The sequence below is a fragment of the Hyperolius riggenbachi genome, chromosome 2 (assembly GCF_040937935.1).
Source record: "Hyperolius riggenbachi isolate aHypRig1 chromosome 2, aHypRig1.pri, whole genome shotgun sequence".
Classification (NCBI taxonomy): Eukaryota; Metazoa; Chordata; class Amphibia; order Anura; family Hyperoliidae; genus Hyperolius; species Hyperolius riggenbachi.
This window is the reverse complement of record NC_090647.1, coordinates 344079955-344105904: the sequence shown is the minus strand read 5'-3', so window position 1 is coordinate 344105904 and position 25950 is coordinate 344079955. Positions and strand designations below refer to the sequence as shown.

Below are 25950 nucleotides of genomic sequence, written 5' to 3'. Positions count from 1 at the left end.
CTTCATTTGTACCTCTTTCAGGACTGATGTACAAATCTATGTAAATATTTATTTTTTTCCAATGAAAAATGTGTTTAATTCACTCTAAACTGTATTCCCATCGTTTAAATTGATGTATATCTCACTTTAAAAATGTTAAAATGACGGAAAATGAACCAGGATAGAAAGGAACAGTGTGGTTTGAATGATAAGCTGTGGCTGGATAGTGTAATGGATAAGGGCTCTGCTCTAACACAGGAGATCTGGGTTCAAATCTTGGTTCTTCCTAGTCAGTAAGCCAGCACGTATTCACTGCTACTGCCCACTGAGTGCGCTCTAGTGGCTGCCTCACAAGTGCTTTGAGTCTGACAGGCGAAAAGGGCCATACAAATATAGGAATTATTATTTTACAATAACATATTTTTCTTTATGGCATGTGTCTTTTTTTATTTCATGTGTCTTTCTCAGGAGGTATGTGTTTGTTTCAGCCTTATTCAGTTCTGAGAGATTCACTTTGCACTAAGTGGGATTCAAAGTGGACTGGTAACAACTGAATCCCACATACTCGCATTGAGAACTGATCTGGTGTATGATCATTGAACTTCAGATAGTTCCTAAATGGTGTGTTGTCTATACATCATTATTGCTCTATGCTCTGCCCTGGGGTATAGGATGTATTTGGTGAAAAACATGCATCTAGTACTATTCTAAGTATCAAGAGATGTGGGAGCAGGGGCATATAGTCTGAGAGCTTCCCTTTAATTATGCCATGATTATTTCTTTGCGTATACTATGTCAGTGCAGATAGGAATTGCTGGGATTCCACACCTTATAGTAATGGCATGTAGATCATACTGTGGGCTGTGTGCTCCCTACAGTTTCCCTATATGGTCTGAGGATGTATGGAACTCTGCAAAGTGGCCTCCAGGGATCCCTGAAGTGTGGACTTCCTCTGAAATGTAGATGGATTAATACAAGAGGATTATGATAGCCGATGATCAGCCAAAATGCCAATATTCTTTTTACATTAATTCTTGTGAAAATAATGTTAAATTCTACTTTTCAGCGAAAATGCCATCGAAAATAATTTTTTTGCATTTTTCACCAATTTTCACACTAAAATAAATGATTTTTCGCAGTAAAAATACATTTTTCGCATTTTCTATAATTTACGTCATTTCTCAGAATCCGAAAAAATTCTCAGAATCGAAAATTCCATTTTCGATGTGAAAAAGACTTTTGTGAAAATTTGCTAGCAGCACTGATGATAGCAGTTTATTGTCAAAAAGATGAATAATATAAAAGAAAACATCAATTAAGTAGGTTCCAAATTCACTCTTTAGGATGATTGTGTGTTACACCATCTGCAGGCTTTATTTCCATCACTCATTAATTCTAAATATCTTTGGATTTTTGAAAATGTAACCTCTGTACTTTACCTTTAACCACCCTGCTGCAATGGATACATTTTCTTAGTTCTATTTTTTAAGAGGGACAACAGGAAGTGTTAAATGAATAGGGTGTAATGGAATTTATATTTACATCTTCTGTGGCCATCAAGAGATCTGGGTCAATATGCAATTAACTTTTCCTGAGATATATCCTAGAAGACAATTTTCATCTTCCTTTTAAAATAACTTTTCAACATTTTACAATTGAAAAAGTAGTAGAAAAAAAAGTATGAAAATTATTTTCAGTGTTTTCTTGCTTGCTGGTGGTGATTTATTGAGATTAAAATATCACCTAGGAGAAAACTCATAACAAAAGGTGAATTGCATATGGGCAATTTTAAAGATCACAGCACTGTGGTCTGAGATTCACTGCGTTGCATGATTTTCTTTAGCATAATCCTTATAGCATTTAATAGGCCAACAAGTGCAAACTGCATACAGTATAATATATGAAATGGGTACCTTTAATACTTCAGAATTCCAGATGGGTATGGTGGAGGCTACAGCAGTATGCAGGCCTGGATTTACATCACAGCAGCCTATAGGCACAAATGCCTTGGCCCCCTAGACTTTGTCCCTCCATGAACCTACAAACCTCTGCTGAACTGCGCCGCTGGTGTGCTGGCTGGCCCAGCTGTCACTTCTTCCTTACTTCCCTTGCCTGCCATAGGTAGCTACAGGTGTCCCTTAGTATTAGGTAACTAGAGGCACCTCAGTATTAAGCAGCTAGTGGTGCCCCCGACTGAAGGGAAGTGGGAAGGAGGGAGCGAGGCGCTGGAGGAGGGGAGTGAGCTGCCTTTCCATCATCAGGCGCCTGTAAGCACGTGCCTACAGTGCCTTGGATAAATCCAGCCCTGGCAGTATCCTTATCTCAACTCTGGTCTTGACATAATGCTTTCTACCTTTATCTAAATTCTACTAATGAACGAACTTGCGGTTAACTACCATGAAAATTGTACTTGCATCCATTAATGATGGCATAGTTCAGTGACTGAGGATACTTCTAGGTTTTTGACATTTTATTATCCTTCGTTCATTAAAATTGTGCCATTCAAACTAGTACAGCTAGATGGCGATCATTGCTCCCAATGTACTCGGTTAAGATGGCCACTGTAAACATAGTTCATATAATAAGAATTGCTGTTGACTTCTTCACTGTTACTTGCAGTCAATTGTTCTTTATAGCTTTCTTCAGGAAATAAGAGAGTTTCTGCTGATGAAACCAGAAATGATTCATGTCTTGCACTGCAGGATAACAGGCAGGAAAGAAGATCAGAGATGAAACACACAGAGCAACACTAAACATAACATATATCTAGACTCTATTCGCTATTATACTAGTATACTCAATATACATACATATAGTGTATGTGGAAATTATTGTGTCTTCATAATCTAATAGCATGAAGGTTAATTAATGGTAAACATTCTGATATCAACAAAGGTCCAAGATGCCAACTGCAGATCCAAGCATTGTGAAGAAAAATTTAAGTATCATGTTTTTCAACTATTTGCTTTGGGGGTCTCTATACTGAGTTTTCACAAAAAAGCAGAATTTTCTGAATTTGAGAAGGACATTTGGTAACTGCTATACATATAAAAAAATGTTTTTGCATCTAAATCTGTCCAACTTTACAATTGTCTAGAGGTGTACAATCTATCTATCTATCTATCTATCTATCTATCTATCTATCTGTCCGTCCGTCCGTCCGTCCGTCCGTCCGTCCGTCCGTCTGTCACAAGCCCCCTAGTGGCCGGGCCGCACAATGCCTTCCAATCAGTTTCAGCACACAGTCCATGCAATCTGTGGTCGCAATCGGTGCGCAGAAACCGCTGGGATTTTGGCAGCAGACCGACTAGAAGGGAGCATGTGAGTTACGGTAATACAACTTACACACTATTTCAGGGTATAACTGCCACCACCTCTGTTCTAATGCGACAGAGGAACCCACTGACTGGCTGATTCTAGACCTGCCAATAAAACAGTTAAACACACGCTATTTTATCTAGCTATCAACAATAGTAGCAACTCTTCAGAAGCCAGGTTCGTTTTTGTGTTGCTGAATAATAGGTGTAGCCGAACAAATCAATGGTGTTAGCGTCGTTTATTATAAATGCAATATAAATAATTAATATATACAGAAAATCGTTAAAATCAACAATTATAGAGGCAAATAATAGCACAGTATGGAAAATAAAAATAAGGGAAGAAAATACGGATACGTAGGTTCATGTGGAAATATGTCCTTTCTGGGAAAACACATGCAGTACCTTTATTTCAGTTCAGGAGCAAAGTTCAGACAAGATGGCCGCTAACCACATGGTCCTCTGGCTAGCAGCAGCATGCTCTCGTGAAGATAGGATTTGGAGGACTGCCCCTCCCTTTATGCACCCTGGTTTTATGGAAGCTAGTTTTGGCGGTGGAACAAAGCCAGCCCCCTCGGTTCACAAACCAATCACAGTTCATTCCCTCAGAGAGAGATTTAGGTTTAAAGTTATAAAACGCTGTAATTCAAAACTGATAAATGCCACATTTGCACTGATAACAGATTAATATTCCTCAGATTATGACAATTCCTATGACATCAGACTTGATTACGGTAGAGGGTCCAGTTCCTGAAAAGTTTAAAAACTTGGTTGTAGCCTACCCCTTGCCCCTCAAGACGGGGATCAAAAGGTTCAGCAAGACACTACAAACCCAATGATACAACTCTCATAACTATCCTAGATACGGTATTCCGTAAATGGGCAAATATATCATATACAGCATTTATTTTCTCTCTGCTTCTGACGGAGTCAGGCAGTCTGGTCTCATGCTGAGTTTATCCTGTCTTTTCAAAAGGTAGTAACACTTGCCATTTGGGGCTTCCTCGGTGTCACTGGCCAGGAAAGGGACTCTTTTGATCAAGTTAATTAACCACACAGGCCTTATCAGAGAGCATACTTGGCTCTCATGAAAAGAACTCTGCTAACACCTATGAAGGCAACAGAGTCCCCCAGGCTTGACTGCCTGGTATCCACAAACATAAGATTCAGATCTGGCACGCCAACGGCAATCGGTGCAGCAAACCGATTGCGATTGCTTTCTCTTTTCTCATGGCTCTTCCGTGACACTATCTATCTATCTATCTATCTATCTATCTATCTATCTATCATCTATCTATATATATTCTCCCCTCTGGTGGTAGCCATGCTTAATGCGGATCCACGCTAGAGCTGCTAGGACTGGAAAGCATTACAGCACAGAATTGAAATTGAACACGCCTCACCCTGTTTACTCCCGTTTTAACTTATATACTGTCCTTGACTTGTAAAATCTTAATCTGTCGATTAAGCAATTGCCAAGTCAAATTCCTTGTAAGTGTAATCTTATTTGGCCAAATAAAATTGATTCTGATTCTTCTATTCACAAAGAATAATATGTGGTAAAACAACTTCGATATTCAGTATTCTACTTCCAGCCTGGAGCTGTAAGTAATATAACAAACAACTGTTCATGAGTGTACATATTAGTACGCCATCAGTGAGTTGGGCGCAGGGCGAGCCAAATGAGAGCTCTTCCTGCTGCCGCTAAACTCCCCGGGGGGCGTTAAATACTATTCCCCCTCCGAGCCATCACAACTTGGTGGGAGGTGAAATTCAGTGTGCGGCGATTGCCGGAGCCCCGAATTACTCTTATGCGCCCTGCGCAGCATAACATTGCTGCTATGGGGCGCCTGATTTCAGAACCACCTGCTTCGGTTCGAGGGGTAAGAGGTTTCTATTTATAAAAATAAGAACGTTAATTAAAAAAAAACATTTTCCAAATTTTACGTGTTGTAAAACACAAATCCATTATATTATTTTTAATTAAAAATGGTTAATTATAAGATACTAATGGTTTTGAGCTGATACAAATTTTATGTGAATTTTATTCAGCTTGCACTTTAAAAAAATGCTATCTGTATCACACCTGGCTTCCATTTTCCATGCACTGTAATAATCCATCAAATACTGAATGAGATACTGCATGATTCCTTAAAATACCGAATTAAATACTGCATAAGGTAAAAATCTTTGTAAATTGTAACATAGTTTTTTTTTTTAGCAATTTACTAAACTATTACCAGGTGTGTGAAAATCTCAGTCAATAACATTTTTTTTTCTACATAAGGTAAATTACTGCACATGAAATTTTTACTGACAGGTCTTAGTAAATTGAAGCCAATGTTTTTAGTGCCTGCTTAAGAGATCATACAGCTCTCCACCAAACTGCTGCAGTCAGCAAAGGGCATAGCAGTCCACTGTCAGATTTCCTTTAAGAACAAAAACTACCAGTACTTAAAAACATTCACAGAAACATTCACAGTCAACAAAAAAATTATAAAAATAACAAAATGTACCTGGAGCTGACCCTGGAGTGTAACTTAGCAACCTGCTTTCATTATTGCACATAAATACTGTAAATTCTGTGAACATTAGCTGTACAGAAAAGTATAATTAATATAGTCAAGGATGCTTAAAGCATTAACCCTTTCCAATCCTGTATCCAACATTGGAGTTTTCCTCTCCAGCTTTAAAGTTGGACATAGTCCATCACAGAAAAATATGGCTGCTGCTTGGGGCGCCAATGCCAGATCTTGTTCGCTCAGTCCCTTTAGATCAATGTTAGTCAACTACAATCACTACACTACAACCAGTGATACCACTGCAATCACTACAATACAATTACTACTCACTTACTTCTTAGCAACCCTAACTATGATGAAGCCTAAGCAAAAGAAGAGACAAACACTTATATTGCGCTTTTCTCCTGGCGGACGACTCAAAGCGCCAGAGCTGCAGCCACTAGGACGCGCTCTATAGGCAGTAGCAGTGTTAGGGAGACTTGCCTAAGGTCTCCTACTAAATAGGTGCTGGCTTACTAAACATTCAGAGCCAAGATTCGAACCCAGGTCTCCTTTACACTATCCAGCCACCACCATAGCACACCATAGCACATAATAGCACAGACAATCTTTAGACTAGTCCAGATTTGTTGGATCTGCTGAGCCTATCTTATCAACATCTTGTCATTTACAATCGCATGAGCCCTGTGGTTTCCACCGGGCCTTTGTTATGCCTGGTACACACAATGCAGCTTTCCGTCAGACTAACGATCAAATTGATTATTTCTGTCAGGTCCGATCTGATTTCTGTTTCTCTGATCAATTTTGTATAGATGTGATCGGAAAATTGATCAGACAAACAATATCAGATCGGACCTGTTTCTGATGGTAAATTGCATCGTGTGTACCAGGCATTAGTGTTACAAAGACTTTAGACTAGAGATGGCTCGAACCTCCGATTTTCAGTTCGCGAACCTCGAACGCGAACTTCCGCAAAAGTTCGGTTCGCGTGAACCACAATAGACTTCAATGGGGATGCGAACTTTGAAAACTAGAAACATTTATGCTGGCCAGAAAAGTGATGGAAAAGATGTTTCAAGGGGTCTAACACCTGGAGGGGGACATGGCGGAATGGGATACATGCCAAAAGTCCCGGGGAAATATCTGGATTTGACGTGCGTGTGTCAGCGAGTATCTTGACCTCTCCCCCGCCCCTCTCAGTCTTCCTTCGCCGAGAGGGGCGGGGGAGAGGCGATGTGCCGCTGATAGACGCGACTAGAGGCAGGGCTGCAGCCGTTAGCCCTGCCTCTAGGAGCAGCAAAATCTACGACCAGTTTGGTCGTTGATTTTGCGGGGGGGGGGGGAGTTGGGAGTGAAGGGACCCCCATTTAGCCGCGAGATAGCGGCTTTTTAGCAGGGGCACACGTGCCCCTGCTAACTATGAGCTCTGAAGCGAGAATTATTCTCGCTTCAGTGTCTCTTTAAGGGGAGAAATCACATTGCATGCTAAATTGGAGGCCTAAACTGCTTTAAAACATCTTGCATGTGTATACATCAATCAGGGAGTGTATTTAGAGTACTGCTTCACACTGACACACCAAACTCACTGTGTAACGCACCGCAAACAGCTGTTTGTGTAGTGACGGCCATGCTGGACTGGTGTGCACCATGGCGAGAGTGCAGGCCATGGCGGTTTTCAAGCCCATATGGTCATTGGGCTGTGGTAGCTCAATGATATAACAACAGTGACTGTCCAACAACGACCTTATTATCTTGGGTGTGCCCCCCCCCCCGAGACACTCAAATAGCCGTCGGTCATTGCTTCATTGTGATATGCAAGCCCCTTCACCGCAGCAAGGTAAGGATCACGAAGGGTAATTGACACATGTACATGCCTTTTTGTTTTGTTGTTGCAGCTGCAGTTCAGCTAGAAAAATTAGGCAGGCATGTACACGCACCAGAAAAATTATTATAGCGGCCTTAAAAATTCAGGAATCCGCCTGGTGTCCTGAACCCTGTTGGTGGTGGTGGAGAAGGCAGTCAAGCAGCCTGCAGGCAGAGATGCTGAGTGGGAAGCGAGTTAGTCTTGGGGCAGGCAGTCACACGGCATGCAGGCAGAGATGCTGTATGTGGGGACTGACTTAGTCTTCGGGCATGCCTGACCGTGCTTTGCAGACCACGTGGTCCCTTGACCCAATGCTGTGTGCCAGAGATGACACCACTTGCCTTTCAACATCACGGTAAAGTTTGGGTATCGCCTTATTTGAGAAATAATTGCAGCCTGGTATCTTCCACTGTGGTGTGTGGCTTTGCTTTTGTGTGCTGCTTTTCCTCAGGTGGTCATCCCATTTGTGCTTTTGTCATCATGTGCCTTCGTAAGGAAGTTGTCCCTACGCAGGTCTTGGTCTTTCCATGGCTCAATTTTTGGTGGCAGAGAGTACAGATAGCATTGCTCTCATCTGAGGCAGACACATAAAAAAAATTCAACACCGCTGAGCCCTGTAGTGATGGCATTTTGGTGGTGGCGGCCGACTGAGTGTTGAATGGGGTGCCAGAATCAGAGCAGGAGGAGGAAGATATGTCACGCTTCCGTGCAGAAGCTGAGGAAGATGAGGTGTTCTGTCTTAAATAGTCAACTACGTCCTGACATTCTTGGGGGTTGATGGCACGCGCCTTCTGAACACTGTACTTTGGTCCAGGGCCGCACGAAATCACAACAGCACGAATTCGAACAGACCTGCCGAGTGGCCTGCCTCTTTCTCTGCCTGTTTTGCCCATATTGGGGGGGATGAAGTGAAAGGTATGCACTGACTTGACTAATACAATGCGCAGTCACACAGGTGCAGTGAACAGGTATGCAGTGAGTGACTGGTATCAATACAATGTGCAGCTGTCACACACACACACAGGTACCGTGAACAGGTGCAGTGACACTGCGTGTGCTCACGTACGTAGGTGGGTGCACTAAACAGGTAGGTATATGCAGTGATGGGTATTACAAATGTGCAGCTGCCTGGGTACCGTGAACAGGTACAGTGACTGGCGGTATTAAATATCACACTGTGTGCACTCACGTAGGTAGGTGGGTACACTGAACAGGGAGGTATATGCAGTGATGGGTATTACAAATGTGCAGCTGCCAGTCACACACACAGGTAGTCACTGAATGTGCTGGGCCTGGCAGTAGCACAGTAGCAATTACCACCATGGGGCCAAAGGCCAGCTGCAACTGACTGACAGGGCTGTATATAATGCAAGTGGGCCACACAAAAAAAATAGATCACAAGAACAAGATTAGCTCTCAAAAGAGCTGTTGAGGGGTGCTTTTTTAGCAATAAGAATCAGCAAGGAGCAAACTAACAAGCCTACAAGAGCCTAACTAAGCTTTCCCTATTTGAGTCTACAGCAGATCTCTCTTCTCTAATTACTGCAGCCCCACGAGTGAGTGAAAAGGCTGATGCTGCCTGCCTTTTATAAGGGGGGGGGGCTCCAAGAGGGAGTGTAGCTTTATTGGCTACCCTGTGCCTGCTGACTGTGATGTATAGGGTCAAAGTTGACCCTAATGATGTAGTATAGGGGGCGGGTCGAACCGCCATAAAGTTCGCGTTCGTTCGACGTTCGTGCAAATAATTTCGCGGTCGAACCGTTCGGGCCATCTGTACTTTAGACCACTGGTCTGAATAAAATGTGTACTTGGCCTAATATTAAGTACACATTTATGTTTATTTTTTATGCTTTTCATTTTACTATTGTAATGAACGGTGTCGGCACGCAGAGAGAATCTGATTATTGGTGATCTGCAGTATCACCAAGAATGCAGATATATACCCGATTATTGATGATCTGCAGTATCACCGATAATCAGATATGTTGCTAACCTCTGGACACCTATAGATATGTGAGTGTTTGGTGTAACAGTAACACTTTGAGCGAGAACCACCAGACGAACTGGAGGTCGGAAGATGAAGGGAATTCACCCCGGACTGTGGGTGAATCCCTATAAGCCCAACGGCTCCCTAGGAGAGGGGCCTGGGCTAGGTTGCAGGAAGCCCTGCTGCTAAATGAACTAACTTGCCCTACTGGATGAGAGATCCTGGCTCTCTACACCCTAGTGGCGGGCTAAAGTAGTATAGATACACAGTGCTAGTCCTGGGTGTAAGGATTGTAGTTACAGCACCCTGGAACTAGCATACATCACACTGATACAGTTCCCTAGTCTTGGGTGTGAGGTCCGTAGTCACAACACCCCGGAACTAGTCTATAACATAACATAGCATTGAGACAGTTTCCTAAGCTTGGGTGTGAGGTCCGTAGTCACAACACCCTGGAACTAGTCTATAGCATAACATAGCATTGAGACAGTTTCCTAAGCTTGGGTGTGAGGTCCGTAGTCACAACACCCTGGAACTAGTCTATAGCATAACATAGCATGACAAGCGAGAGAAATCTAGCTCAGTGTGATTTCCCAGGTCCGTCCTGGTTCCAACACACTGTAGGATCTGACTGAGGTCTGTGTGCTAACACATTAAGCATTTGCAACGGCAGACAACTTGAGACTGAGGGACGAGTGGTTATATAGTGCAGCGCTGATCAGCGCCGCCCAGTCCCTTCCAGCCAATCCGCATACATCCTAGGATCAGCTGACCAAGGGAGTCAGCCCATCCCTCTCTGCTTCCCATAAAGCATCTGCCTCTCCGCGCGCGTGTGTATTCCTCAGCCTATGTGCACAGGAAGGCTGAACCAGATCAGACACATGTCGCCGCGCGTAAACCGCCGGACTAGACGCGGAAACAGCTGCCACGCCGTCAGAGCACGCGGCGGCTATTCCGCTGCCCTTCATAGTGCCCCCCCCCCCCGAGGAGTGGACTCTGGACACTTGCCACCCAGCTTCCCAGGATGTAAGTCATGGAACTCTTTCCTCAATTCCTCTGCGTGCATGCGGCATTCTGGTACCCAAGTTCTATCCTCCACACCATAACCTTTCCAGTGTTCCAAATATTGCACAGAATTTTGCACCAGCCGAGAGTCCAGAATCTTCTCAACCTCATACTCGGGTTGATCATCAATTAATACTGGAGGGGGGGAGTGGAATCCACCTGTACTGCCTGCTTGAGCAATGACACGTGGAATGATCTTACACCGCGCATACTGGTAGGAAGATCAACAGTATAAGTGACAGCATTAATTCTTTTGGTGACTGGAAACGTCCCAATAAACCTAGGCCCTAATTTGGGTGACAGTTGTTTTAGTGCCAGATGTCGCGTAGACACCCAGACCAAATCTCCTGGTGAAAAGTCCCATTCAGCAGAGCGTCTCTTGTCAGCCTGCTTTTTCTGAGACTTGAAAGCCTTCCCCAAATTTGTTTTCACCAGCGCCCAAATTTGTTTTAATGCCACCTGCCAATCCTCTAATGCTGGGAAAGGAGTAGACACCACAGGTAAAGGAGCAAACTTAGGAGACCTTCCTGACACTACCTGAAAAGGGGAAAATCCAGAGAAAGAACTTTTCAGGTTGTTGTGCGCAAACTCCGCGAAAGGCAGAAATTTTACCCAGTCGGTTTGTGCATCAGCCACATAGCACCTGAGAAACTGCTCCATGGATTGGTTGACCCTCTCGGTCTGGCCATTTGTCTGTGGGTGGTAGCCTGATGAAAATGAAAGATCCATGCCCATATGATGACAAAATGCCCTCCAGAACTTAGACACGAATTGGACTCCGCTATCTGACACTACATTCTCCGGAATGCCATGCATCCGGAAAATGTGCTGGATGAAGAGATTAGCCAGCCAATCTGGAAAAGAACAGTGACCACCGGGCCTGTCGGGGACTAAGTCTCTTAGCATTCTCTATGTACTCCAAGTTTTTATGATCTGTGTAAACTGTAATGACATGTTCTGCACCCTCTAACCAATGTCGCCATTCCTCAAAGGATAACTTGATGGCCAGGAGTTCACGGTTGCCTATATCGTAGTTTCTCTCTGCTGGAGAAAACCTATGGGAGAAGTAAGCGCAAGGATGAAGCTTACTCTACAAACCGGAACGCTGAGACAGCACAGCCCCCACCCCCACCTCAGAGGCATCAACCTCTACTATGAACGGGAAGGTGACATCGACATGTCTCAGGATAGGGGCAGAACAGAACAGTTTCTTTAGGGTATCAAAAGCCGTGAGAGCTTCCTCGGACCAGTGGTGCGTATCAGCCCCTTTCTTAGTGAGACTGGTGAGGGGCGCAACCACCGTAGAGTACCCCTTAATAAATCTCCTGTAGTAATTCGCAAAACCCAGGAATCTCTGGCGGGCCTTCAGACCTACAGGCTGTGGCCAGTCCAGTACCGCAGAGACTTTATCAGGGTCCATAGAGAGGCCCGAGGTAGATATTACATACCCCAGTAATGCCACAGAGGTCACCTCAAAAATGCACTTTTCCAGTTTGGCATATAATTGATTCTGTCTTAGTCTTTCCAGCACATACTTAACATGTCTCCGATGCTCGGCCAAAGTGGCTGAAAAGACTAGTATATCATCGAGATATACTAATGCAAATTTACCCAAAATTGGTCTGAAGACTTCGTTAATCAGCTCTTGGAAGACGGCCGGGGCGTTACACAACCCGAAGGGCATCACTAAGTACTCGTAATGCCCATCGGGTGTATTAAAGGCCGTCTTCCACTCGTCACCGTCCCTGATGCGCACTAGGTTGTATGCACCCCTTAAGTCAAATTTCGAGAAAATTTTAGCATTGGTGATCTGGGAGAATAAATCGTCAATCAGAGGCAACGGGTAACGATTTTACACAGTGATCTTATTCAAACCCCGATAGTCTATGCAGGGACAGAGGCCTCCATCTTTTTTTTTACAAAAAGGAACCCAGCGCCCGCAGGTGACCGGGAGGGGCGAATGAAACGCTTAGCTAAATTTTCTTTGATGTACTCCTGCATTGCCAACTTCTCTGGCCCGGACAAGTTATAAATGTGACCCCTAGGGGGCATACAACCAGATCTTAATTCAATTGGATAATCAAAGGGACGATGGGGGGGGGGGGCAGTCTGTCTGTTGATTTAGGACAAAAGACATCAGCAAAATCTTTATACTGCTCCGGCAATCCTTCCACCTGAATACTGGTGTTACCCATGGTTACTTTTGCCAAACAATGATGAGAGCAGTGGGTAGACCAGCTCGTTAGCTGACCAGAGACCCAATCAATCTGAGGGGCGTGAAGTCATAACCATGGCAGACCAAGGATAATGGTGGAAGTTGCCATCCGTAACCCTAAAAACTGCAAACTCTCCTTATGTAAAACCCCTATGGTGACCCCCAACTCTGGAGTCTGGGACAGAGGGTATTTACTCTGCAGAGGAGAGTCATCCACCGCAGTAACCAACACCTTATGACTTAATGGGACAATAGGTATTCCCAAGTTTCTAGCAAAATCATAGTCAATAAAATTGGCGGCCAAGCCAGAGTCGACAAAGGCCTCAGTAGAAACTGTCTGGTCCTCCCATGAAATGGTGCATGGGAGGAGCAGTCGATCGTCTTTAAGAGGTAAATTCTGCGCGCCTAGGGTGTTACCTCTGACCACTCCTAGGCGGCAGCGTTTCCCGACTTTTTTGGGACAGTTCTGAGCTTTATGCCCCTCCTCTGCGCAGTACATGCAGAGCTGTTCAGCTTTTCTACGACTCTGCTCAACTCGGGACAATTTTGACCGTCCAATCTGCATGGGTTCAGGAGGGGATGACGTAGGTGGAGAAGAAGCATAGGTAACGTATCTCACACTACTCCTACCCCGACTTTGTCTCTGGTACCGTAGGCGACGATCCACTCTGATCGCTAGAGAAATGGCTTCATCAATAGTTTTTGGCTCAGGATATCCCAGCATCAGATTAGACACTGCATCTGATAATCCTGACAAGAAACAATCTAACAATGCAAATGAGCCCCATCTAGCTGACACCGCCCACTTCCTGAACTCCGCTGCATAAGTCTCCACCAAATCTTTGCCTTGCTGCAACATCTTGAGCTTCCGCTCAGCGGTCGAGGCAAAGTCTGGATCATCGTAAATTATAGCCATCGCTTTAAAGAATTCCTCCACAGAGGTCAGGGCCCCATCCCCTGGTTGAAGGCCATATGCGAGCCAAATGAGAGCTCTTCCTGCTGCCGCTAAACTCCCCGGGGGGCGTTAAATACTATTCCCCCTCCGAGCCATCACAACTTGGTGGGAGGTGAAATTCAGTGTGCGGCGATTGCCGGAGCCCCGAATTACTCTTATGCGCCCTGCGCAGCATAACATTGCTGCTATGGGGCGCCTGATTTCAGAACCACCTGCTTCGGTTCGAGGGGTAAGAGGTTTCTATTTATAAAAATAAGAACGTTAATTAAAAAAAAACATTTTCCAAATTTTACGTGTTGTAAAACACAAATCCATTATATTATTTTTAATTAAAAATGGTTAATTATAAGATACTAATGGTTTTGAGCTGATACAAATTTTATGTGAATTTTATTCAGCTTGCACTTTAAAAAAATGCTATCTGTATCACACCTGGCTTCCATTTTCCATGCACTGTAATAATCCATCAAATACTGAATGAGATACTGCATGATTCCTTAAAATACCGAATTAAATACTGCATAAGGTAAAAATCTTTGTAAATTGTAACATAGTTTTTTTTTTTAGCAATTTACTAAACTATTACCAGGTGTGTGAAAATCTCAGTCAATAACATTTTTTTTTCTACATAAGGTAAATTACTGCACATGAAATTTTTACTGACAGGTCTTAGTAAATTGAAGCCAATGTTTTTAGTGCCTGCTTAAGAGATCATACAGCTCTCCACCAAACTGCTGCAGTCAGCAAAGGGCATAGCAGTCCACTGTCAGATTTCCTTTAAGAACAAAAACTACCAGTACTTAAAAACATTCACAGAAACATTCACAGTCAACAAAAAAATTATAAAAATAACAAAATGTACCTGGAGCTGACCCTGGAGTGTAACTTAGCAACCTGCTTTCATTATTGCACATAAATACTGTAAATTCTGTGAACATTAGCTGTACAGAAAAGTATAATTAATATAGTCAAGGATGCTTAAAGCATTAACCCTTTCCAATCCTGTATCCAACATTGGAGTTTTCCTCTCCAGCTTTAAAGTTGGACATAGTCCATCACAGAAAAATATGGCTGCTGCTTGGGGCGCCAATGCCAGATCTTGTTCGCTCAGTCCCTTTAGATCAATGTTAGTCAACTACAATCACTACACTACAACCAATGATACCACTGCAATCACTACAATACAATTACTACTCACTTACTTCTTAGCAACCCTAACTATGATGAAGCCTAAGCAAAAGAAGAGACAAACACTTATATTGCGCTTTTCTCCTGGCGGACGACTCAAAGCGCCAGAGCTGCAGCCACTAGGACGCGCTCTATAGGCAGTAGCAGTGTTAGGGAGACTTGCCTAAGGTCTCCTACTAAATAGGTGCTGGCTTACTAAACATTCAGAGCCAAGATTCGAACCCAGGTCTCCTTTACACTATCCAGCCACCACCATAGCACACCATAGCACATAATAGCACAGACAATCTTTAGACTAGTCCAGATTTGTTGGATCTGCTGAGCCTATCTTATCAACATCTTGTCATTTACAATCGCATGAGCCCTGTGGTTTCCACCGGGCCTTTGTTATGCCTGGTACACACAATGCAGCTTTCCGTCAGACTAACGATCAAATTGATTATTTCTGTCAGGTCCGATCTGATTTCTGTTTCTCTGATCAATTTTGTATAGATGTGATCGGAAAATTGATCAGACAAACAATATCAGATCGGACCTGTTTCTGATGGTAAATTGCATCGTGTGTACCAGGCATTAGTGTTACAAAGACTTTAGACTAGAGATGGCTCGAACCTCCGATTTTCAGTTCGCGAACCTCGAACGCGAACTTCCGCAAAAGTTCGGTTCGCGTGAACCACAATAGACTTCAATGGGGATGCGAACTTTGAAAACTAGAAACATTTATGCTGGCCAGAAAAGTGATGGAAAAGATGTTTCAAGGGGTCTAACACCTGGAGGGGGACATGGCGGAATGGGATACATGCCAAAAGTCCCGGGGAAATATCTGGATTTGACGTGCGTGTGTCAGCGAGTATCTTGACCTCTCCCCCGCCCCTCTCAGTCTTCCTTCGCCGAGAGGGGCGGGGGAGAGGCGATGTGCCGCTGATAGACGCGACTAGAGGCAGGGCTGCAGCCGTTAGCCCTGCCTCTAGGAGCAGCAAAATCTACGACCAGTTTGGTCGTTGATTTTGCGGGGGGGGGGGGAGTTGGGAGTGAAGGGACCCCCATTTAGCCGCGAGATAGCGGCTTTTTAGCAGGGGCACACGTGCCCCTGCTAACTATGAGCTCTGAAGCGAGAATTATTCTCGCTTCAGTGTCTCTTTAAGGGGAGAAATCACATTGCATGCTAAATTGGAGGCCTAAACTGCTTTAAAACATCTTGCATGTGTATACATCAATCAGGGAGTGTATTTAGAGTACTGCTTCACACTGACACACCAAACTCACTGTGTAACGCACCGCAAACAGCTGTTTGTGTAGTGACGGCCATGCTGGACTGGTGTGCACCATGGCGAGAGTGCAGGCCATGGCGGTTTTCAAGCCCATATGGTCATTGGGCTGTGGTAGCTCAATGATATAACAACAGTGACTGTCCAACAACGACCTTATTATCTTGGGTGTGCCCCCCCCCCCCCGAGACACTCAAATAGCCGTCGGTCATTGCTTCATTGTGATATGCAAGCCCCTTCACCGCAGCAAGGTAAGGATCACGAAGGGTAATTGACACATGTACATGCCTTTTTGTTTTGTTGTTGCAGCTGCAGTTCAGCTAGAAAAATTAGGCAGGCATGTACACGCACCAGAAAAATTATTATAGCGGCCTTAAAAATTCAGGAATCCGCCTGGTGTCCTGAACCCTGTTGGTGGTGGTGGAGAAGGCAGTCAAGCAGCCTGCAGGCAGAGATGCTGAGTGGGAAGCGAGTTAGTCTTGGGGCAGGCAGTCACACGGCATGCAGGCAGAGATGCTGTATGTGGGGACTGACTTAGTCTTCGGGCATGCCTGACCGTGCTTTGCAGACCACGTGGTCCCTTGACCCAATGCTGTGTGCCAGAGATGACACCACTTGCCTTTCAACATCACGGTAAAGTTTGGGTATCGCCTTATTTGAGAAATAATTGCAGCCTGGTATCTTCCACTGTGGTGTGTGGCTTTGCTTTTGTGTGCTGCTTTTCCTCAGGTGGTCATCCCATTTGTGCTTTTGTCATCATGTGCCTTCGTAAGGAAGTTGTCCCTACGCAGGTCTTGGTCTTTCCATGGCTCAATTTTTGGTGGCAGAGAGTACAGATAGCATTGCTCTCATCTGAGGCAGACACATAAAAAAAATTCAACACCGCTGAGCCCTGTAGTGATGGCATTTTGGTGGTGGCGGCCGACTGAGTGTTGAATGGGGTGCCAGAATCAGAGCAGGAGGAGGAAGATATGTCACGCTTCCGTGCAGAAGCTGAGGAAGATGAGGTGTTCTGTCTTAAATAGTCAACTACGTCCTGACATTCTTGGGGGTTGATGGCACGCGCCTTCTGAACACTGTACTTTGGTCCAGGGCCGCACGAAATCACAACAGCACGAATTCGAACAGACCTGCCGAGTGGCCTGCCTCTTTCTCTGCCTGTTTTGCCCATATTGGGGGGGATGAAGTGAAAGGTATGCACTGACTTGACTAATACAATGCGCAGTCACACAGGTGCAGTGAACAGGTATGCAGTGAGTGACTGGTATCAATACAATGTGCAGCTGTCACACACACACACAGGTACCGTGAACAGGTGCAGTGACACTGCGTGTGCTCACGTACGTAGGTGGGTGCACTAAACAGGTAGGTATATGCAGTGATGGGTATTACAAATGTGCAGCTGCCTGGGTACCGTGAACAGGTACAGTGACTGGCGGTATTAAATATCACACTGTGTGCACTCACGTAGGTAGGTGGGTACACTGAACAGGGAGGTATATGCAGTGATGGGTATTACAAATGTGCAGCTGCCAGTCACACACACAGGTAGTCACTGAATGTGCTGGGCCTGGCAGTAGCACAGTAGCAATTACCACCATGGGGCCAAAGGCCAGCTGCAACTGACTGACAGGGCTGTATATAATGCAAGTGGGCCACACAAAAAAAATAGATCACAAGAACAAGATTAGCTCTCAAAAGAGCTGTTGAGGGGTGCTTTTTTAGCAATAAGAATCAGCAAGGAGCAAACTAACAAGCCTACAAGAGCCTAACTAAGCTTTCCCTATTTGAGTCTACAGCAGATCTCTCTTCTCTAATTACTGCAGCCCCACGAGTGAGTGAAAAGGCTGATGCTGCCTGCCTTTTATAAGGGGGGGGGGGGGGGGGGGCTCCAAGAGGGAGTGTAGCTTTATTGGCTACCCTGTGCCTGCTGACTGTGATGTATAGGGTCAAAGTTGACCCTAATGATGTAGTATAGGGGGCGGGTCGAACCGCCATAAAGTTCGCGTTCGTTCGACGTTCGTGCAAATAATTTCGCGGTCGAACCGTTCGGGCCATCTGTACTTTAGACCACTGGTCTGAATAAAATGTGTACTTGGCCTAATATTAAGTACACATTTATGTTTATTTTTTATGCTTTTCATTTTACTATTGTAATGAACGGTGTCGGCACGCAGAGAGAATCTGATTATTGGTGATCTGCAGTATCACCAAGAATGCAGATATATACCCGATTATTGATGATCTGCAGTATCACCGATAATCAGATATGTTGCTAACCTCTGGACACCTATAGATATGTGAGTGTTTGGTGTAACAGTAACACTTTGAGCGAGAACCACCAGACGAACTGGAGGTCGGAAGATGAAGGGAATTCACCCCGGACTGTGGGTGAATCCCTATAAGCCCAACGGCTCCCTAGGAGAGGGGCCTGGGCTAGGTTGCAGGAAGCCCTGCTGCTAAATGAACTAACTTGCCCTACTGGATGAGAGATCCTGGCTCTCTACACCCTAGTGGCGGGCTAAAGTAGTATAGATACACAGTGCTAGTCCTGGGTGTAAGGATTGTAGTTACAGCACCCTGGAACTAGCATACATCACACTGATACAGTTCCCTAGTCTTGGGTGTGAGGTCCGTAGTCACAACACCCCGGAACTAGTCTATAACATAACATAGCATTGAGACAGTTTCCTAAGCTTGGGTGTGAGGTCCGTAGTCACAACACCCTGGAACTAGTCTATAGCATAACATAGCATTGAGACAGTTTCCTAAGCTTGGGTGTGAGGTCCGTAGTCACAACACCCTGGAACTAGTCTATAGCATAACATAGCATGACAAGCGAGAGAAATCTAGCTCAGTGTGATTTCCCAGGTCCGTCCTGGTTCCAACACACTGTAGGATCTGACTGAGGTCTGTGTGCTAACACATTAAGCATTTGCAACGGCAGACAACTTGAGACTGAGGGACGAGTGGTTATATAGTGCAGCGCTGATCAGCGCCGCCCAGTCCCTTCCAGCCAATCCGCATACATCCTAGGATCAGCTGACCAAGGGAGTCAGCCCATCCCTCTCTGCTTCCCATAAAGCATCTGCCTCTCCGCGCGCGTGTGTATTCCTCAGCCTATGTGCACAGGAAGGCTGAACCAGATCAGACACATGTCGCCGCGCGTAAACCGCCGGACTAGACGCGGAAACAGCTGCCACGCCGTCAGAGCACGCGGCGGCTATTCCGCTGCCCTTCATAGTGCCCCCCCCCCCCCGAGGAGTGGACTCTGGACACTTGCCACCCAGCTTCCCAGGATGTAAGTCATGGAACTCTTTCCTCAATTCCTCTGCGTGCATGCGGCATTCTGGTACCCAAGTTCTATCCTCCACACCATAACCTTTCCAGTGTACCAAATATTGCACAGAATTTTGCACCAGCCGAGAGTCCAGAATCTTCTCAACCTCATACTCGGGTTGATCATCAATTAATACTGGAGGGGGGGAGTGGAATCCACCTGTACTGCCTGCTTGAGCAATGACACGTGGAATGATCTTACACCGCGCATACTGGTAGGAAGATCAACAGTATAAGTGACAGCATTAATTCTTTTGGTGACTGGAAACGTCCCAATAAACCTAGGCCCTAATTTGGGTGACAGTTGTTTTAGTGCCAGATGTCGCGTAGACACCCAGACCAAATCTCCTGGTGAAAAGTCCCATTCAGCAGAGCGTCTCTTGTCAGCCTGCTTTTTCTGAGACTTGAAAGCCTTCCCCAAATTTGTTTTCACCAGCGCCCAAATTTGTTTTAATGCCACCTGCCAATCCTCTAATGCTGGGAAAGGAGTAGACACCACAGGTAAAGGAGCAAACTTAGGAGACCTTCCTGACACTACCTGAAAAGGGGAAAATCCAGAGAAAGAACTTTTCAGGTTGTTGTGCGCAAACTCCGCGAAAGGCAGAAATTTTACCCAGTCGGTTTGTGCATCAGCCACATAGCACCTGAGAAACTGCTCCATGGATTGGTTGACCCTCTCGGTCTGGCCATTTGTCTGTGGGTGGTAGCCTGATGAAAATGAAAGATCCATGCCCATATGATGACAAAATGCCCTCCAGAACTTAGACACGAATTGGACTCCGCTATCTGACACTACATTCTCCGGAATGCCATGCATCCGGAAAATGTGCTGGATGAAGAGATTAGCCAGCCAATCTGGAAAAGAACAGTGACCACCGGGCCTGTCGGGGACTAAGTCTCTTAGCATTCTCTATGTACTCCAAGTTTTTATGATCTGTGTAAACTGTAATGACATGTTCTGCACCCTCTAACCAATGTCGCCATTCCTCAAAGGATAACTTGATGGCCAGGAGTTCACGGTTGCCTATATCGTAGTTTCTCTCTGCTGGAGAAAACCTATGGGAGAAGTAAGCGCAAGGATGAAGCTTACTCTACAAACCGGAACGCTGAGACAGCACAGCCCCCACCCCCACCTCAGAGGCATCAACCTCTACTATGAACGGGAAGGTGACATCGACATGTCTCAGGATAGGGGCAGAACAGAACAGTTTCTTTAGGGTATCAAAAGCCGTGAGAGCTTCCTCGGACCAGTGGTGCGTATCAGCCCCTTTCTTAGTGAGACTGGTGAGGGGCGCAACCACCGTAGAGTACCCCTTAATAAATCTCCTGTAGTAATTCGCAAAACCCAGGAATCTCTGGCGGGCCTTCAGACCTACAGGCTGTGGCCAGTCCAGTACCGCAGAGACTTTATCAGGGTCCATAGAGAGGCCCGAGGTAGATATTACATACCCCAGTAATGCCACAGAGGTCACCTCAAAAATGCACTTTTCCAGTTTGGCATATAATTGATTCTGTCTTAGTCTTTCCAGCACATACTTAACATGTCTCCGATGCTCGGCCAAAGTGGCTGAAAAGACTAGTATATCATCGAGATATACTAATGCAAATTTACCCAAAATTGGTCTGAAGACTTCGTTAATCAGCTCTTGGAAGACGGCCGGGGCGTTACACAACCCGAAGGGCATCACTAAGTACTCGTAATGCCCATCGGGTGTATTAAAGGCCGTCTTCCACTCGTCACCGTCCCTGATGCGCACTAGGTTGTATGCACCCCTTAAGTCAAATTTCGAGAAAATTTTAGCATTGGTGATCTGGGAGAATAAATCGTCAATCAGAGGCAACGGGTAACGATTTTACACAGTGATCTTATTCAAACCCCGATAGTCTATGCAGGGACAGAGGCCTCCATCTTTTTTTTTACAAAAAGGAACCCAGCGCCCGCAGGTGACCGGGAGGGGCGAATGAAACGCTTAGCTAAATTTTCTTTGATGTACTCCTGCATTGCCAACTTCTCTGGCCCGGACAAGTTATAAATGTGACCCCTAGGGGGCATACAACCAGATCTTAATTCAATTGGATAATCAAAGGGACGATGGGGGGGGGGGGGCAGTCTGTCTGTTGATTTAGGACAAAAGACATCAGCAAAATCTTTATACTGCTCCGGCAATCCTTCCACCTGAATACTGGTGTTACCCATGGTTACTTTTGCCAAACAATGATGAGAGCAGTGGGTAGACCAGCTCGTTAGCTGACCAGAGACCCAATCAATCTGAGGGGCGTGAAGTCATAACCATGGCAGACCAAGGATAATGGTGGAAGTTGCCATCCGTAACCCTAAAAACTGCAAACTCTCCTTATGTAAAACCCCTATGGTGACCCCCAACTCTGGAGTCTGGGACAGAGGGTATTTACTCTGCAGAGGAGAGTCATCCACCGCAGTAACCAACACCTTATGACTTAATGGGACAATAGGTATTCCCAAGTTTCTAGCAAAATCATAGTCAATAAAATTGGCGGCCAAGCCAGAGTCGACAAAGGCCTCAGTAGAAACTGTCTGGTCCTCCCATGAAATGGTGCATGGGAGGAGCAGTCGATCGTCTTTAAGAGGTAAATTCTGCGCGCCTAGGGTGTTACCTCTGACCACTCCTAGGCGGCAGCGTTTCCCGACTTTTTTGGGACAGTTCTGAGCTTTATGCCCCTCCTCTGCGCAGTACATGCAGAGCTGTTCAGCTTTTCTACGACTCTGCTCAACTCGGGACAATTTTGACCGTCCAATCTGCATGGGTTCAGGAGGGGATGACGTAGGTGGAGAAGAAGCATAGGTAACGTATCTCACACTACTCCTACCCCGACTTTGTCTCTGGTACCGTAGGCGACGATCCACTCTGATCGCTAGAGAAATGGCTTCATCAATAGTTTTTGGCTCAGGATATCCCAGCATCAGATTAGACACTGCATCTGATAATCCTGACAAGAAACAATCTAACAATGCAAATGAGCCCCATCTAGCTGACACCGCCCACTTCCTGAACTCCGCTGCATAAGTCTCCACCAAATCTTTGCCTTGCTGCAACATCTTGAGCTTCCGCTCAGCGGTCGAGGCAAAGTCTGGATCATCGTAAATTATAGCCATCGCTTTAAAGAATTCCTCCACAGAGGTCAGGGCCCCATCCCCTGGTTGAAGGCCATATGCCCAGGTCTGGGAATCCCCAGTCAACAGTGTTTTAATGAAGATAACTCTCTGTGCGGCAGTACCTGAAGTATTAGATCTCAACTCAAAGTAAGATAACACTCGATTTTTAAAGTTTCGAAAATCAGATCTATGACCAGAAAATTTCTCGGGCACCGGCATGCGTAAGTCTGTAACAAGAGGGGATCGCACTGCATTAACAGTCGTCTGAAGGGCTTGTATAGACCCAGACAAGGCATTGATCTGGGTCTGATGACTATCCAGCACGCTGATGCAATTCTCCACCGAGGTGGTGAGTGCAAGCAGACGACTGTCAAGTGTGTCCATATTGTTTTGGTCTGCCGTTCTGTAATGAACGGTGTCAGCATGCAGAGAGAATCTGATTATTGGTGATCTGCAGTATCACCAAGAATGCAGATATATACCCGATTATTGATGATCTGCAGTATCACAGATAATCAGATATATTGCTAACCTCTGGACACCTATAGATATGTGAGTGTTTGGTGTAACAGTAACACTTTGAGCGAGAACCACCAGAGGAACTGGAGGTTGGAAGATGAAGGGAATTCACCCCGGATTGTGGGTGAATCCCTATAAGCCCAACGGCTCCCTAGGAGAGGGGCCTGGGCTAGGTTGCAGGAAGCCCTGCTGCTAAATGAACTAACTTGCCCTACTGGATGAGAGATCCTGGCTCTCTACACCCTAGTGGCGGGCTAAAGTAGTATAGATACACAGTGCTAGTCCTGGGTGTGAAGATTGTAGTTACAGCACCCTGGAACTAGCATACATCACACTGATACAGTTCCCTAGTCTTGGGTGTGAGGTCTGTATTCACAACACCCCGGAACTAGTCTATAACATAACATAGCATTGAGACAGTTTCCTAAGCTTGGGTGTGAGGTCCGTAGTCACGACACCCCGGAACTAGTCTATAGCATAACATAGCATTGAGACAGTTTCCTAAGCTTGGGTGTGAGGTCCGTAGTCACAACACCCTGGAACTAGTCTATAGCATAACATAGCATGACAAGCGAGAGAAATCTAGCTCAGTGTGATTTCCCAGGTCCGTCCTGGTTCCAACACACTGTAGGATCTGACTGAGGTCTGTGTGCTAACACATTAAGCATTTGCAACGGCAGACAACTTGAGACTGAGGGACGAGTGGTTATATAGTGCAGCTCTGATCAGCGCCGCCCAGTCCCTTCCAGCCAATCCGCATACATCCTAGGATCAGCTGACCAAGGGAGTCAGCTGATCCCTCTCTGCTTCCCATAAAGCTTTTGCCTCTCCGTGCGCGCGCGTGTGTATTCCTCAGCCTATGTGCACAGGAAGGCTGAACCAGATCAGACACATGTCGCCGCGCGTAAACCGCCGGACTAGACGCGGAAACAGCCGCCACGCCGTCAGAGCACGCGGCGGCTATTCCGCTATCCTTCACAACTATCCTGCAGAGCAAATATTAATAGTGATTAATTGTATGCTGTAATGAAAGCTAATTATTAAAATACTTTTTTGCTTTATACTATTAACCATTAGGACACTTAGGCTTCAGTTCATCAACAGAGTTTTGATATCTGCTATCTCCTCGTAAAAATTCTGCATTTGAAGTTTACCCTTTTTTGGGGGGGGAATTCACAAAGATTTTTCTGCATCACTGCCACATTTGCTAAAATGCATCAGGTCCTGCTGGCTTGCCATCGGTAAGTATGGTTTTGTTTGTTTCTCTGGCACTCGTGCTGATGATGCAAAACGGAATGCTGCCATCTATATCCAGAATGATTTTAAGTTATAGGAAGTGCAGCACTGAAAGATGTTTTCTAAGGCCAGGAGGACCAGCTGCACTTCTTTGACAGGAAGCTTCTAAATGTGCCCCTATTTCTTGTTATAGTGATAACATAATTGATCTAGATAATCTAAATTTGCAGATGATTTCAATATCATTGTATTTGTCAAGCAAGCCACGTGGTCTAACCTTTTGTACGGACTTCGTCTCTTCATAAAGCTTAGCTCATATAAGACTGGCTCAAATGGCTCCCTTTTGGCCACAAAAGGCAAATGACAGGAATAAGGACAACTCTCTGCTAGAGATATTTTGCTAAGAAAATAGAGTGCAAACATGCCCACCTTTAAGCACACACTTTCACATACTTTAAGCACACACTTACAGATCCATTACCGCAATGAAACCAAACATTGAATATGTACATTCGTTAACTTTAGTGAGTGCCAATTTCATATTCACCTGTTTGGTAAATGACTGAACATTCGAAAAACCCTTCTATGCCGTTTGATGAATTGAAGCCTGTATGCCTTAACCTTAACCCTCCTCTTAATACAGTACACGTACTTTTCTTTCCCTGTTATTCATAGGCAACACTGACACCTGACACTAAAGTGCCAATATCTTTTATTCTTAGGCACTATTCTGAAGCCCCCTCACCCAAGATAAAGATAAAAAAAAAGTGTAATTGCTATGAAAATCCTAAATACTTTGGGGTTAAATAAGATGTTAAAACATAAAACTCGCTTGGTACGCTATGAATTTATATCTACAGTATGTTAAGTATATGTTTTTAGTGCTTTTGGTAATGAAGCAGTGAAAGACAAAATGATGATTGTACACAGTTAATGTGACTTGGGTACTCTCTGAGGGTCAGCTACCTCAGTTTAACCATCAGTTCAGGCGTTGTTGATAGCTTATAGAACCAGATATAGATTTGAATCTATAGTTCTAAAGCTATCTGGAAATGTAAATGACGGATAAAAAGGAACCGGATTCTTGATGAATGTGTGTAAGTTATACCTTTTACATTTTATTATTTCTTCCAAAAAGTTCTGCAGTTTTTGTGAAGATGTTGCGCAATCACTTTTTATTGTCTTTTAATTTTATACTAACTGTATTAATAATATGAAATATGCATTTCTTTAAAAATGTTAATAAGAATGATCTGGAAAGTAGCCTATGAAGTAGGTTGACAATATGAAAGTATGAGATGCCTGCTCTACTCAAGCCTTGTGTTTCAGGTTCTTTATACTGGACACAATTCAGACTATTGGG

General features: G+C 44.9%; 1 protein-coding gene across 1 annotated transcript in view; it reads right to left on the bottom strand.

Moving 5' to 3' along the window:
* Positions 1 to 2431: 2431 nt before the first annotated feature.
* LOC137544453 (triggering receptor expressed on myeloid cells 2-like) overlaps positions 2432 to 25950 on the bottom strand; it is a 31573-nt gene continuing 8054 nt past the window's right edge. Inside the window, exon 4 of the mRNA XM_068265526.1 lies at positions 2432 to 2675. Coding sequence (XP_068121627.1) covers positions 2507 to 2675 — 169 coding nt within the window. The 3' untranslated portion in view covers positions 2432 to 2506. The remainder of the gene's footprint in view (positions 2676 to 25950) is intronic.